Source organism: Prunus avium, chromosome 1 (genome assembly GCF_965620075.1).
Source record: "Prunus avium chromosome 1, drPruAviu1.hap1.1, whole genome shotgun sequence".
NCBI lineage: Eukaryota > Viridiplantae > Streptophyta > Magnoliopsida > Rosales > Rosaceae > Prunus > Prunus avium.
The window spans coordinates 675,008-688,975 of record NC_142284.1 but is presented as its reverse complement, the minus strand read 5'-3'; the positions used below and the strand labels follow the sequence as shown (position 1 = coordinate 688,975).

Genomic DNA, 13,968 nt, shown 5'->3' with positions numbered 1-13,968 from the left:
ACTCCAAGATGCGAACTCCAATGCGAACTTGTGTTTTAACCGTTGGATGACTTGTGTGCTTTATTTTCTTTCTTTTCGCTCTTCATCCAACGGTTAAAACACAAGTTCGCATTGGAGTTCGCATCTTGGAGTTCGCATTGGAGAAGCTCCCTATATATATATATCTATATATATAAAGCAAAAGGCAGAGAATTGTGAAACATTCAAAATACCAGAAAATGTCCTTGGTTAATGCAAACATTAAGAATTGAAATTATTAATTAAATGAGGATAATATGGTAAATTCACACTTTTTCATATTTTAAAAAATTAAAATTAAAAGAAAAATCAGATAATGGCTTATTTGTATGGAACACAACTACCCATTATCTTTTTTAATTCTAAAATAAATTTTAATTTTTTTAAAAAAAGCCTCTCGCAGGTGCGGAAGCGCGTGCAGAGAAGCTAGTAGCAAAGAAAGCGTTTGTGACACCACGGTAGAGAACTGTTATATATACATTCATTTATAGTGGTTTTTTTTTATAATTAAGTTTTCTTTTAAAGATAAAAAATTGATTAGCCATTTAATCATCATACCGTACGTACATAGGATTATATTAGTGTTTTTATTGAACGTCAGTGTTCATCCATTTATAATTCATTAGATTTAAGTGACCAGTAAGAAATTTACTTATTTTTTTCAAGAATGATGTGTGAAGAGAGCATTAAAAAATAGATATATAGTTCGGATCATGAAATCTCATTGCGTGTACATATGTATAAAATATATGCTAATGTTTATGCTGTATTAAGTTATATATAGTGGTGCATGAATTTGAAATTTGTTTGATACAATATTGTTCGCTGTTACTTATTTTATGCTGATGGAGTAGAGGTTAATTATCTCCAATTAACTAACTTTGATTAATAACTAATTTCTTTTTTTTTTTTTTTCTAGAAGCATCTGCTCTCCACAAAAAAAAAAAAAAAAGGAATATGGCAGAGAACTCGGGACAAAAGATATCTTGGAATGTTATCGCTAATTTTCCAAAAAAAAAAAAAGAAGATATCTTGGACTGTGCTCATTCTTTATATATTTTCTGAGAAGGAAGGCATTAATTGCTTTGTTCCTTCCAACTCCAAGCGCGATAAAAGCCTTGTATACCGAAAAACAAAAGAGAAAAATAAAAGCAATCAAAAGCGAAATCGTAAAGCGGATGCTTGTCCATATACAAGTAGAACTCATGAAATGTGACTCATGAAATAACAAGTTATCATTATGTTCTCCTGTCAAGTCAAGTTGATCGTACTTGGTTGTCTAAAGTAACAGGAAACTTCAAAATGACGACGTTTAAAGTCCTAAGCTAGGTAGCCCAATTGTACCCAAAAAGCAATCAAATTGCTAAATTGTGCAAGCCATGCTTATGATTGTGCTGTGCTCTGCTCATGAAATGTGATTCATGAAATATATGCTTACCTATCAAGTTATCACTTTGTTGATCTCCTGTCATGTTCATCCTCATACTTCTTGTTGACGCTGGGCACTTGCCGAGCCCATCCGCCCAATAGAATCTCGACACGTGGACTTCATAGGATACCTACGTGACTCTACGTCAATAACAAGACCCTCTCTGACTACCAACCCGCCTCACCTCGTAAAATGTGCCCTGTCCCTTCACATTCATCCTCATACTTGTTGTCCGACAGAGGAAGACAAAGCTGGTACGTACGTAGTAGTATAGTAATTTATTTATATTCCTCCTCGTCATCACTTATCAGCCTTCTTGTGTGCATTCTCCTACACTAGAGGCCTTGTAATTGGGGCTGGGCGAAATCTGGTTTAATCCTGTTTTGACCTAAAATTATTGGGAGAATCAAACCAATTTGGACCTGTCCGCTTCTTGCGGTTTTTCAGTTTGGGCCTGAGTCCAAAATTTTATTCAATAAAACAGGCTTGAGCCAATTTCATTTCACCTTCTTCTGTTTTCAGCCTTGTCTTAAGCCCATTGAAATTAATTTTTCCTAATAGAACTTTTCTGTATTCATTTTCTAATAGGCCGAAGCCCAAATTCATCCCCCAACAAACTTTTAACACTTAGACCAAAAAGAAAAAAAAATGCAAACAGTGTTTGCGTAAACTAAATCCATTTTTTATTTTTTCTTAATGACTTGAATATTAAGAAAGATGCTTGATTTGACCCAATTACAAAACCCATTTGCCCAAAATCTAAAGGTAAATTGTCTGCCATCTATAAGAGCAAAGCACTAATGGTTAGTCTAGAAAACAAGGATGTCATTCATACGTCTTTTTGGCTTCTACTTTCAATTACACCAAATATTGTTTGTAATTTGCCTAATTGGATGGGTTCTCTTCTGCCGGCAAATTGAGACTTGTGATGAGTCATTCAGGTCAGGTGCAAAGTGGACCACAGCTAATCTAGATGTGATATGTAGGGGGTATCTTGGAGACTCGCCTGCATCCCACATGTATGCGCTCCAAATTGTCTCATGTGTAGTTAAATCCGTCAATTTTTCTTTCAAATTGATGGCTATTCTTTATCTATTCAGTAGACATTGCTAGCAAAAAATAACATAAAATATTAGAGCATCCATAATGGGCTCTCTAAACCACATATTTAGAAAAATTTTAGGGAGGAATTGGAAAAATACTACTCCAATCATGCTCCTTATCCAACACCTAAAATATGAAGACTTCTAGAAGCTCCTAAATATGATGAGAGAGGAATGATTCCTAGTGGCTTCCTATAATTTAATGCTGCTTTGTTTTATGCATAGTTTAAACTTTTAGTTAATTTTAACTATTTTTTTTTTTAACAAAATATAATTTAGTGGCTTCCTATAGTTTAATTCTTTTTTGTGTGCTCGAAGTTGGACGAACTTCTCACTACGCCTTACTTCAAAGAAGTAGAAAAACTCCAGCAAAGTTAAGCCCAACCTAAAGAAGTGATTTAGATTCCCAAAGCATATCATAGCATGGTAGACGTTTGGGTTACACTGGCTGGGAGCGCACTTCATGGCATGGAACACTTTCTTGAAGAATCTTGACAAAGGGAACTTGAAACCCAAAGAGAAATAGAATGAATGAAACGTGATGATCCTTGCGTCCGAGTCGTTCGGATCCACAAGAGCCACGTCATCTATCAAAGGCTCTGCGAACCTCACATGCACATTGCTGGGTATGGCAGATAAGAATTGGATCGCCACTTTTGAAATTGTGTCTCATCCATAATGTTGTGCAAGTTGGCCATGAACCTCTTCTTATGAACCCTAGAGCCACCCCACCCCACAAATATAAAGGCACTTGTGAACCAGATGATCGACTTCCTTCCTCAGACGACATGACAGCTGAGCAACTAAGAAAAAAGAAAGAGTGGAAGCATATCAAAGTCGCAAGTCAGGAATTGCAAGTCAATACTGCAAAAGAAAAAAAAAACTACGTAGCTTGCAGCTCAAAAAAAATAAAAAAGGCCCATTCGGCCTGAGCCGCAAGCACAACCCAAGCCACAATCACGGTCCAAGCAGCAAATGCAGACCAGAACAGCCTCAGAATGCGGCACCAGCAAGGCCCAAGGCACCAGAGCACCCCGATCTGCTTTGGCGCCCACACCTTGTCGACCTGCAGCTCGGTCGGGCTCGACCCATCAAGCCTCGGTGCGGTCTGGGTTCTAGCGCCTGCTCCAGCAACAAAAAAATTGAGGGAAAAACAGCTGCATGAGCCACAGCCGTGTGGTCGCCGTGCAACCAGCTTGAGGTTGGTTCCCCCAACACGGCAGCTAGCGCAAGACACCAGCCGAGGCCAACAGCTGCTCGCAATCCAGGCGACAACCCACAAGCCTTGCTGGCTAGTCCTTGCTGAGAACAGAAGAAGGAAAAAAAAAAAAGCTTCCCCTGGAATATAGGGTAGCTCTTCTCCTCCACGACAAAAATTGTCTCCTCCAAAATCTTTCACTTCACATAAGTTAGAAAGTAGAGGAAGATGAAATTGCAAGGTGTAGAGTCAAGAAGAGGAGCCCTTATTTATATAGATATTTATAAAAATACCCAATCCTAGACATTTATTTATAAAAATACCCAAGCACTATTTAAACATAGAAACATACCCAAAATGAGTTTTGGGTATGTGTGTAATGATGGGTTTTGGGTATGTTTATAAATGGGTTTTGAGTGTGTGTAATGATGAGTTTTTGGTATGTTTATAAAGTGTTTTGGGTGTTGGGTATTTTTATAATTTCAGCCCTCATTTTGGGTATTTTAGTGAAACTCCCTTATTTATATTGGTCGGACATCCTTGATCAAGAAGGAATCTCAAAAGCCTATTCCAATCACGAGCCCAATTCCAAGATGGAAACAAAAATCCTCCTCCAGCCTGAAGCCCAATTCACAAAAAGAACCCAACTCACATAAGGAGCCCAAATACAATTAGGAAGCCCAATAAATATTTCACATCTCCTCCATGCCATGCAGAAACTGGGAGGGCATTTGTGGAACATGAATTTTGGCAACAAATCACAAGGTGACATGTGGAAAAAGGAATATTCCTTAAGTCAATTAATTATCCTAATTAAATAAGATTTAATTAGATAATTAGTTTTTATTTAAAATAGGAATATCTCCCTAAATCAAGGATGAAGATTTCCACAAAATCAACTTGATTAATCCTATCACCTATTTTTGGATAAGAATAATTCCAATTAAATGAAGAATTATTCTTCAAATCCTAGCCAAACAAGGGGACTGACTATAAATAAATGGTATCTCACCACACTTGAGGTAATTCTAAAACCCCAACAAAATTGCTCTCAACTCTCTCTCTCTGACACACACGGCCACGCGCCTCCCATATAGGTGCAGTGCCCCTCAGGGCTTTGTAGTATTTTTTTTATTTCTGTCTTTGGGTCAAAATTCTGATGCTGTCGCATCTACACGTATACTAGGTTGGCCTGTGTGGATATTGTCGTCGGCATACACTAACTACTATGCAACTAGAGGGGGGAAGCGTTTGTGGAGAAAAAGCAAGAAGTGTAAGTACTTCTTTTTAACCCTAAGCCCTAGTTCTTATCTTTTATATATGGCATACAATTATGAGAGATCAGGCATATTATTTGGTAAAAACAATTTTTGTTTATTCTTCATCTTTTTATTCTTGAAGTTAACATTACATCATATGACTTAGTTTTAATTAGGGCACACACTTCTTACATTAACCTCACCGCACTCTGGAAACAAATTTCAAACAAGACACACTGAAACCAATAATTGTTTCCTCCCAAAAAAAGAAAAAGAAAAGAAGACTATATTGGAAAAACACAATTTTAATTATAGCGGCAATAGATGATCGAGTCGAGTCCCAGTTAAGTTAATAGTGTCTATATTCCTTGTAGCTACGCTGTGGAACCTTTCCGAACATGACCCTTATGAGATCATAGTAGAGGGGCAACTGGGCAAGAGCGAAAATGGTAACCGGCAAGCAAGTCGCTGCATATAATGGATATGCCACATATCTCAGTTGTCGATCAAGGAGAAAAATATGGCCAGTACAAAATGAGACTAACACGGATGCTATGGATGCGAAGAGTGATGTTAAACCCAGCAAAAGTTTCCGGGGCAAGTTGATGGAAAAATCATGTGCTTCGTATCGAGATGTAATAATGGAAAGAAAGAAGACCAAGGCAGTTACTGACAAGCAGAGAGAAACCAGTGATGAGATGGTGAAGGCATCGAACGCTGGCTTGTCTTTGAAAACCGGTTCACCCGTTTCATTATCGAGTCCTCCTGGTACAGTTGCTGATGTTGCAAATGCAACAGTAGCAATGAGCGCAGCGACGACAGAGCATGACTCGGAGGTTTTGACGAGCCAATTACTGCCTTCTTTTTGCAGAGGTTTGTGTGAAGTTGTGAAGATCTCCTTGGGTGTCTGACCTTCAATGTTGGAGCGAACAGATAGATGGGATGGCATGGAAGTTTGGACAAACTGCATGCATGCAAGACAAAGATTTAACTTTACTCTTCGAAAGGTCGATCATGTACAATCAAAGATTAATCAAAGCCTATAGTTATAATACTAATCAAAGAGTAATGTTGATATTAAGATGTCCATTAATCAAACCCTATCATATATACATAATTATAGGCCCGAGATATATTCCCAATTTCTTGCACATAGTAATTGAATAGGACCATCTAGTTTTCAAATCTTTATTCAAAAAGCAGACATGAATTTAGTCAAGTTGGCTACAGCTGATGTGCTCCTACTTTGCAACCGAGTTCGAATTCCCCTCCCCGTAATTTAAATTAAATTAAAGTAGAATATCATTTGTATAAATAGGAAAAAAAAATTAATTAAAAAAGATTTAATTATTTGATCATTATCATGAACTTTCAGTGTTTAGTTGAAATATTGCATTTTGATCATGATAAGATGTTTGAATGATTTTCAATTTTCCTAATTTTTGTTTTAAACGATGATAGTTGAAAGAAGGCTTAAATATCTATGGTTCAGAGCGTCCCCCTCCCCCTCCCTAGCAAATGACAAAAAAAAAAGCATTAAAATTAATAAATACATAATTGTCAATCCCCACAAGCTATTCTCATTATTGCTTGCCAACAAAAGACTAGTACTGAAAAATGTAGTGTAAAGTAGTTAGATATCGATAGCGTACATACCGTGAACCACTTGAGTTCCCACTGCATTTGTAGTGCGGCACCTGGAGTAAGCCATGGCCGATAACTTCCATATTTAGCAGCAAGATGCAATGCATTGTTACCTGTCTTGTCCACCTGACGTAACAAGCTTTCGATTTGCTTCTCTCTCTTTAGCAGCAATTTGTAAACATGGGGTTGCCTGTTCTCAACTGCCAAGAGTGCAACATTCTTGTTTTCTGAGTCCACATCCTGGATAGCCACTGGATAATGTTCTAAGATTTCGTCAACCATTTCACTTACTCCCATCTTTGCTGCAATTAATATAGGTGTTTGCCTTTTCACTTTCGCATCAGTTTCATTATTCTTATCTTTGTCTTTCTTCTTATCACTTGTACTTTTAGGGGTGTATTCAATTGGGATTTTAAAAGACTATTTTAAGATAAATAAGTCTTGTGGTATTCAATTAAGATTTTTAAATAATCTAAAAAGTCTTGGGGTATTCCATTAAGACTATTAGGATTTTTTAAAGAGGGTTACTAAATCTGGTGGTATTCAATCAAGACTTTAAACAAGTAAAAAAAAGTCTCATGGTATTCAAAAATTTGCAAATTTTGAAGGATTTTTTAAAATAAGGAATGTGTGAGATTTTTTAGTGAGAGGTATAAATACCAAACCCTATCTCAAATCCCACCTCAACCCATCAGATTTTCACGTGGGACTTTTTTTATTCATTCCTTCCTCACCTTGACCTCCACCCAAGCAGTTGTGCACTGGCCCTGACGACCAAACCACCAATACCTAGAGCTACTTGCTGTTGGGTGTAAGCAACGACCTTCCTTCCATCCCCATCTCCCTCTCTGTTGCATAATAAAATCTTGTGAATTCTCCATCACCTTCAACCCCCCAATTCACCAATAAAAATCTCAACTTTGTTCTCTGATTTTTCTGTGGTGGGGCAGTGGGGCGATGGGATGACGAGATAGAAGACATGGAGGGGCACATAGAGAGTTGTTTTTCTGTTTTTTTTCCCTCTGATTCTAATTCACCAATAAAAATCTCAATTTTGTTCGATGACATGTTTGATTCTAGCTCTGTTGATTCTCCGTCATGCACAGAAATAAGAAGTGGGTTTGTTGCCAATGTGTATATTGGAAGATCTTTGGTAAGTTTTATGGTAGATGCAGTGAGTTACAGACTGCCTATAGGGCGTTTGATGAAATGCCTGTGAGAAATGTGGTGTCGTGGACATCAGAGGAACCTGTGCAATTGGAGCCAGAGTGTGGCGACATGTTAACAATTGCACATGGGTAGAACAACCTGTGAGAAATGTGGTGTCGTGGGGTTTAACAACTGTACTTGATGTTAACAAAAGTGACTCAAATGGAGCTGTCTTGGGTAGGCTTCATGAGGATTGTGGAGAGCTCCTTTCTGGTTATCAGAAGGCTTGACCATGTGCCAAGGAGCAGTAATGAAGTAGCCCACAGACTTGCAAGATATGCTCTGACATGTGGTCAAGATTATGTTTGGGTCGAGGAACCCTCTGTTTTGATTCATGATATTTTGTTTTAATATTGTACCCCTATTTGAGTTTCAATGAAATTTCGTCTTTTATCAACAACAAAAAATAGATTTTGATACAATGTTAACGGTTCATTTTTAATAAGGGTCTATTGTTTCTAAAAAAATCTTATTTCGACCCCGAAAGAAATCTACGTGGTCCTTTCAAATCTTATAAATCATATTATTGAAATCTTTAAAATTCATAAGTAAAAAATCTTGATTATAGAAATCTATTAAAAAAATCCTATAAGTAACTATATTCTGCTTAAATCCGCAAGACTTTTTTTAATCCTAAATAGTCTTTTAAAATCTCAATTGAATACACCCCTTACTCTCCTCCCCTGATTCGGTAACAGGTTTATTAGGAACTTCTTCAAAACTTTCATCATCCACTGCTCGAGTTTCTCCGGGAGTTTGTTCAGACATGTATGAAGAAGTATTCTTAACCAATTCCTTCATGACCTGAGTAGCCCATTTATGTCGCCTTTTCTCGCCGTTGATTTTGTCTATGCTCAAAATTCCTAGAAATACAAATGACACTCTAAATTAAAAGAACTTTCCCCCTCGACCCCCCCTGGGGGTGAAAGAAACCAAACTCAAGAAGGAAGAAAAAAGATGAGAGATAGAACTGTAGAGCAATTGAAACAACAAATGTACAGGGGGTAGACTTTCTCAAGTCTATTTACAGAAAATAAGCAATACAAGGTAAGTACAGTAAATCTCATATATGCCAGAATAAATTATGAATCAATTCTAGCTGATATGCCGTTGGTCTTGTGATGAAGAGTCTGCCAAGGCTGATTTTGGGGGATCGACTGATTTCATGGGATTATCTGTAGTGGTATTCTCTTTTGGGGTGGGAGGGGGGATCATGGTATGGTATACATCTAGATGTGGCAAGTTTATTAGGTGAGATAAAACATTGGTACAAATATAAACGAAAGTGTAAATGGATTCACCACAAAGTTTTGATACTGACCACTTGGCAAAAAACGATCGATCTCTACCAAGGCCTTCGTGATGATTAAGCATAAAAAGTTAACAAATGAGGCATAAATATAATTGGGATGACTTTTTCTTTCCTGCTCCGGTCGTTGGTTCGTAGCTGCAGTTTAAAAAACAGAAAAAATGCTTAATTTTATCAAGATACTCGTAATATCTTAGAGCTGTTATAGAGTTATTTTCACAAATGGTTTCTGAGTCCCCTCTCTCTCTCTCTCTCTCTCTCTCCCCCACACAAAATTGACCCAACTCCCCCGCGTTATGGTACCCAACTTACCTTGTGGGGGATTCTCTGCATCTCTAGCAGCTTCGTTTTTATTTCCTCTCTTAGTTGGACTGGGAGAACAACATATATTTCGCCATGAATTAGCTGGAAGTGGAGAAACTATATTAGACTTGTGGTAAATATGTGTGGTGGTGATGAAAAAGCGTATAAATTGGAAGTGACTAGCACTCACTTAATGTTTGATCAGATTTTTTTTTTGTTTTTGGGTCAAGGGATGTTTGATCAGATTCAGAACTCATATTGATATTGCTTTCTGGTTGTTTCTCTTGGGGACAAATTTTCTTTATGTCCTCTTCCCCTTTTAGCTCTTCAACAATCAAACCTGAGAAATGAAATGGAGAATTTTCTTTGGACGGAAGTAAAGTTGCAAGATATAATTAACCAAGGTCCCTTCATGGGGAAAAAAAGCACTAATTAAGACATCCCTAATAAAAGTTATTTATGACAAAACTTAGGCTAAAAGTCACTTTTGGTCCCTGTAGTTTGGCACTTAAACCACTTTTGACCCTGTAGTTTCAATTCCGTCAATTTTGACCATGTAGTTTCATATTTGTAGCAATTCAAGGACAAGTTAATATTCCTGTCAATTTCTTTGATGGTGCAAGGGGCACTTTCGTCAACCCAAAATCCTTGAGCATAAAAGCTCGTCTGAAACTACCCTAATTTCATATTATGGCTTGAAATTGGTCATTTGGGTTTAGGGTTCTTCAAAAATTGGGATTACTGGTTGAATTTCGAGCCCTAATATGAAATGGAGAGAATTTCAGACAAGTTTTTACGCTCAAGGGTTTTGAGTTGAAGAAATTGCCCCTTAAACCGTCAAAGAAATTGACAAGAATACTAACATGTCCTTGAATTGCTACAAATACGAAACTACAATGGCAAAATTGACGGAATTGAAACTACAGGGTCAAAAGTGATTGAAGTGCCAAGCTAAAAGGACCAAAAGTGACTTTTGGCCCAAAACTTAAAAGTACAATGACCTTTGTTTGTTTAGATTATTGTTAACAATTCTAGTCATTCTTCTGAGAAAGTTATTTAGTATAATCATTGATTTACTAATTAGTATGCGATACTTAATTAGAGGGACTGAGTTTTTCTTCTGGAAACATGAATAACACACCCTTATTATAATCAAACTATATATATATTTTGTCTTCAAAAAACAAGTACATGTACACACAAATATATATATATATATAAGCATTATAGATGTATATATGTGTCCAAATCGTCTATTTTTCAAGTCTTCATTCATAGATCATGCTTATGAAAAATCAGGCAAATTGAAAATCATTAAGGCACCTAGTTGATACCAACAAAATAGACGAACACAGTACTTTAAGAAAACACTATAATAACAAACCATCTAATTGAGTAAACAAATGGTTTCAGATTTAAGTGATTTTTTGCAGAGATGATCTTTAAAGGAATATCTAAAAAATAGACGGTTCAGATCATTGAAATACAATATATATACCTAAAAAGGGTCATATATAAAATATCATCATAGTTCTTTCTTTTCATAAGTTTGTCCCCTGAAAGCCTCGTAATTACGAAGTGAGACATGAGAATGCAAAGTGCAAATCCATCATGCATGTGTATGTGTTGTATACCATGAATTAAATATCTAAAAGCTTGACTCTTGATCATAATCGATAGAGATTCTTACATTTGTATATGAGACGATCCAACGGCCTAAGGCGGCTACTGCTATTGAATGCTGATGGAGTATTGGCGAGAATATGCAGCGGAGAGAAGCCACTCTCATTCATATAATTAACAAGGTGTGGGTGCCACAGAATGATCTGGAATGCCAAACCTATATATTTTAAAACGAAATTAATAATAAAAATGAAATAAAGTTAAAAAATTATATTTGAGAAGTGGGTGTAGGCCACACACTTACTCAAGTATTCACCGGAGATAGCTGCATGGAGAATGGTATCACCATTTTTTGTTCTAAACGAATGGCAGTTTTGTTCACAGTGAGAATGAAGGCAAAAAAAAGCCTTTTCCTTTCCATGAAGAGCTGCTAAGAAGAGAGGGGTTTCATTCTCATGGTTGCGAGACGACACGAGGTCGGGGTCTATGGTGGTCATTGCATGGCACATTTCCACATCCCCAATTGTAGCGGCTAAATGGAGAGGTGTGTTGCCTTTGTCATTTTCTATTTTCAAGATGTTGGACTTGGATGCACAGTCTCCAATGATTTCCAACAACTGCAACACAATTTTTGTCAGGCCATACGAAGCAGCGATATGTAGAGCAGTGTCCCCCGCTCTGGTGATCTTCATCTTTTGAACTTCGGAACTCTGTGATCTATAGACCTTCTTAACGGCTTCCCATTGGCCTTTCATGGCGTTTAGGAACAGGCTTTTGCCCCGTTCCTCCTGTGAAGACCCTGGCATTTGGGAACAAGCTAAAGTCCACTTGCAACTTCTCACCTCTGTATCTATGTCCGTCCTTCTCTAGCTAGTCTATGAGTGATGTGATATATACAGCAAAGAAAAGCCTTTAAAGTTTTTGATACCACTCTAGAGAATTGTTATACATGTCCAACCATCCATTCTTTAATAAGTTTCCCTTCAAAGACAAACCATGCAAAAAGTAAGATAATAAAAAATTGATTAGCCATTTAAACCAAAGTGTATCCTCACCACCCTTCTTAATACTTGACACGTGTCGATATGTATTATTATGGTTAGCTTTTTATTTTGTATTTATGGAACCATGATTATGCATATGAACACGCATCAAGTGTTGAGAAGGGTGGTGATGATACACCTTGGGTTAAAGCGATGAGCAAAAATGTTCTTTATTTATAATTATTCATTGAATAATACTACTCTTACCACATTTCCTTATCACATGATGTGACACCTTACTTGGACATGCCACCTCATTTAATTTCATTTTAAGTTGTCTTATTTTTCATTCATTTTGGTTAATATATTTAATAATTATAAATAATAATAAACTTTGTCAGACTTCTCATATTCTTGCGTCCTCCTCCATCACTCTTCGTCTCCCCCAATCAATTTCCTCCTCCCTCTTGAAAGTCCCTCTAAACCCTAAACCCTTCATCCTCTCTCCCTCCTCCTTAATTTCTAGAACAAATGGAAAAAAACATTGCAAAAGATACAAAAGAGTAAATTATAAAAAAAAAAAAAATTAAAAAAAAGCAGGATCAATGCAATTAATAGGAAAAGACCAATCATCGTAGATAGATCTGAGAACTTTCAGCCATGAACAATGGCCCAAAACCCTTAACATGATATAGACATTTTTCTTCCTTTTGACTCCTTTAATTTTCAATGAAACAATTAGACAACATCATCATTCTTTATAAAAGTAAAAAGGAAAGAACAGATGGTTTGCTAGAAATCAAATAAGAATCAACTAAAGAATGGAAAACGGAGAATGGCTGAAAGGACAAGAAGGGAGGAGGCTGAGGCGGTGGGAGAGAGAAGAAAGAGATGGAGTGGAGAATAAAACGTAAGATCTAATCAATTTTTTTACTAGGGTTTTTAATTAAAAAAATAAAAAACGTAAAATTAAATTAAATGACGTGGCATATCCAAGTTAAGGTGCCACATCATGTGGTATGAAAATGTGGTATACAAAATGTGATAATAGTGGCATTATTCTTATTCATTATAGCTAAATGACTTTTTTTTTTTTTTTGTACGAATAATATTTATAGTTCAGATTATGAACCAACATTGCGGATATGCTAAATTTGGTATCCTATGTTACACTGATATCCTGGGATTGAGCTTTTTTAAAATAAAAAAATTAGTGATAATTATATTCAATAATTGGGACTGAGCTTATTCTTTATCCTACTTTTCCAAAAGGTTGCTTATTATTATATATTTTCCGTGAAGGAAGGCATTGCTTGTTCCAAGCGATAAAAACCTCTGTACCTAAAAACAAAGAGGAGAAGCAATCAAAAGCAAAATCGTGTAACGCATGAGCTTGTGCTCAGCTGGATGCAAGTTCAATTTCTCTCTCCATATGGTATACTAGTCATGCAATCAATGTGACTCATGAAATACGCTGGAATAATTACATATCAAGTCATCACTTTGTTCTCCTGTAAAGTTCCATATGCCTATGGTACTTGTTGTCTAAAAACAGTACAAGTATACTCTAATCATGATTCACGTGCATCTAAATTAATTAGCCCTTGTTTATATATATATATATAAAATGTTCATCACATGGTTTATACAACAAAGTTATACTGGTGTAACAACAAAATTGCAGATACAATTTTATATAATTTGTGTCTATTAAATTTTGAAACGAGATTGGATACCATATTAGGATTTCTGATTAGACTAAGGATGTTTTTGGATGAAGAAGCTCGAAATCAGTAACAGCAAGTTTCAAAATGAAGACGTTTAAAGTCCCAAGCCAGCAAGTTTCAAAAGAGAAAGCTGCCGCTTCATCATCACTTATCAAACTTCTTT

At 36.5% G+C, this 13,968-nt stretch overlaps 1 protein-coding gene across 1 annotated transcript; it reads right to left on the bottom strand.

Annotated features, from left to right (window-relative positions):
* Positions 1 to 5,167: 5,167 nt before the first annotated feature.
* On the bottom strand, positions 5,168 to 11,987 carry LOC110749617 (uncharacterized). Its single transcript, XM_088246844.1, has 8 exons — positions 11,400 to 11,987; positions 11,163 to 11,312; positions 9,663 to 9,812; positions 9,482 to 9,574; positions 9,182 to 9,307; positions 8,516 to 8,723; positions 6,664 to 7,036; positions 5,168 to 5,971 (listed from the first exon to the last, which is right to left on the bottom strand). Exons 1-8 carry the CDS (start codon positions 11,899 to 11,901, stop codon positions 5,357 to 5,359), a joined length of 2,217 nt encoding a protein of 738 aa, XP_088102970.1. The 5' UTR covers positions 11,902 to 11,987; the 3' UTR covers positions 5,168 to 5,356.
* Between the last annotated feature and the right edge of the window lie 1,981 nt (positions 11,988 to 13,968).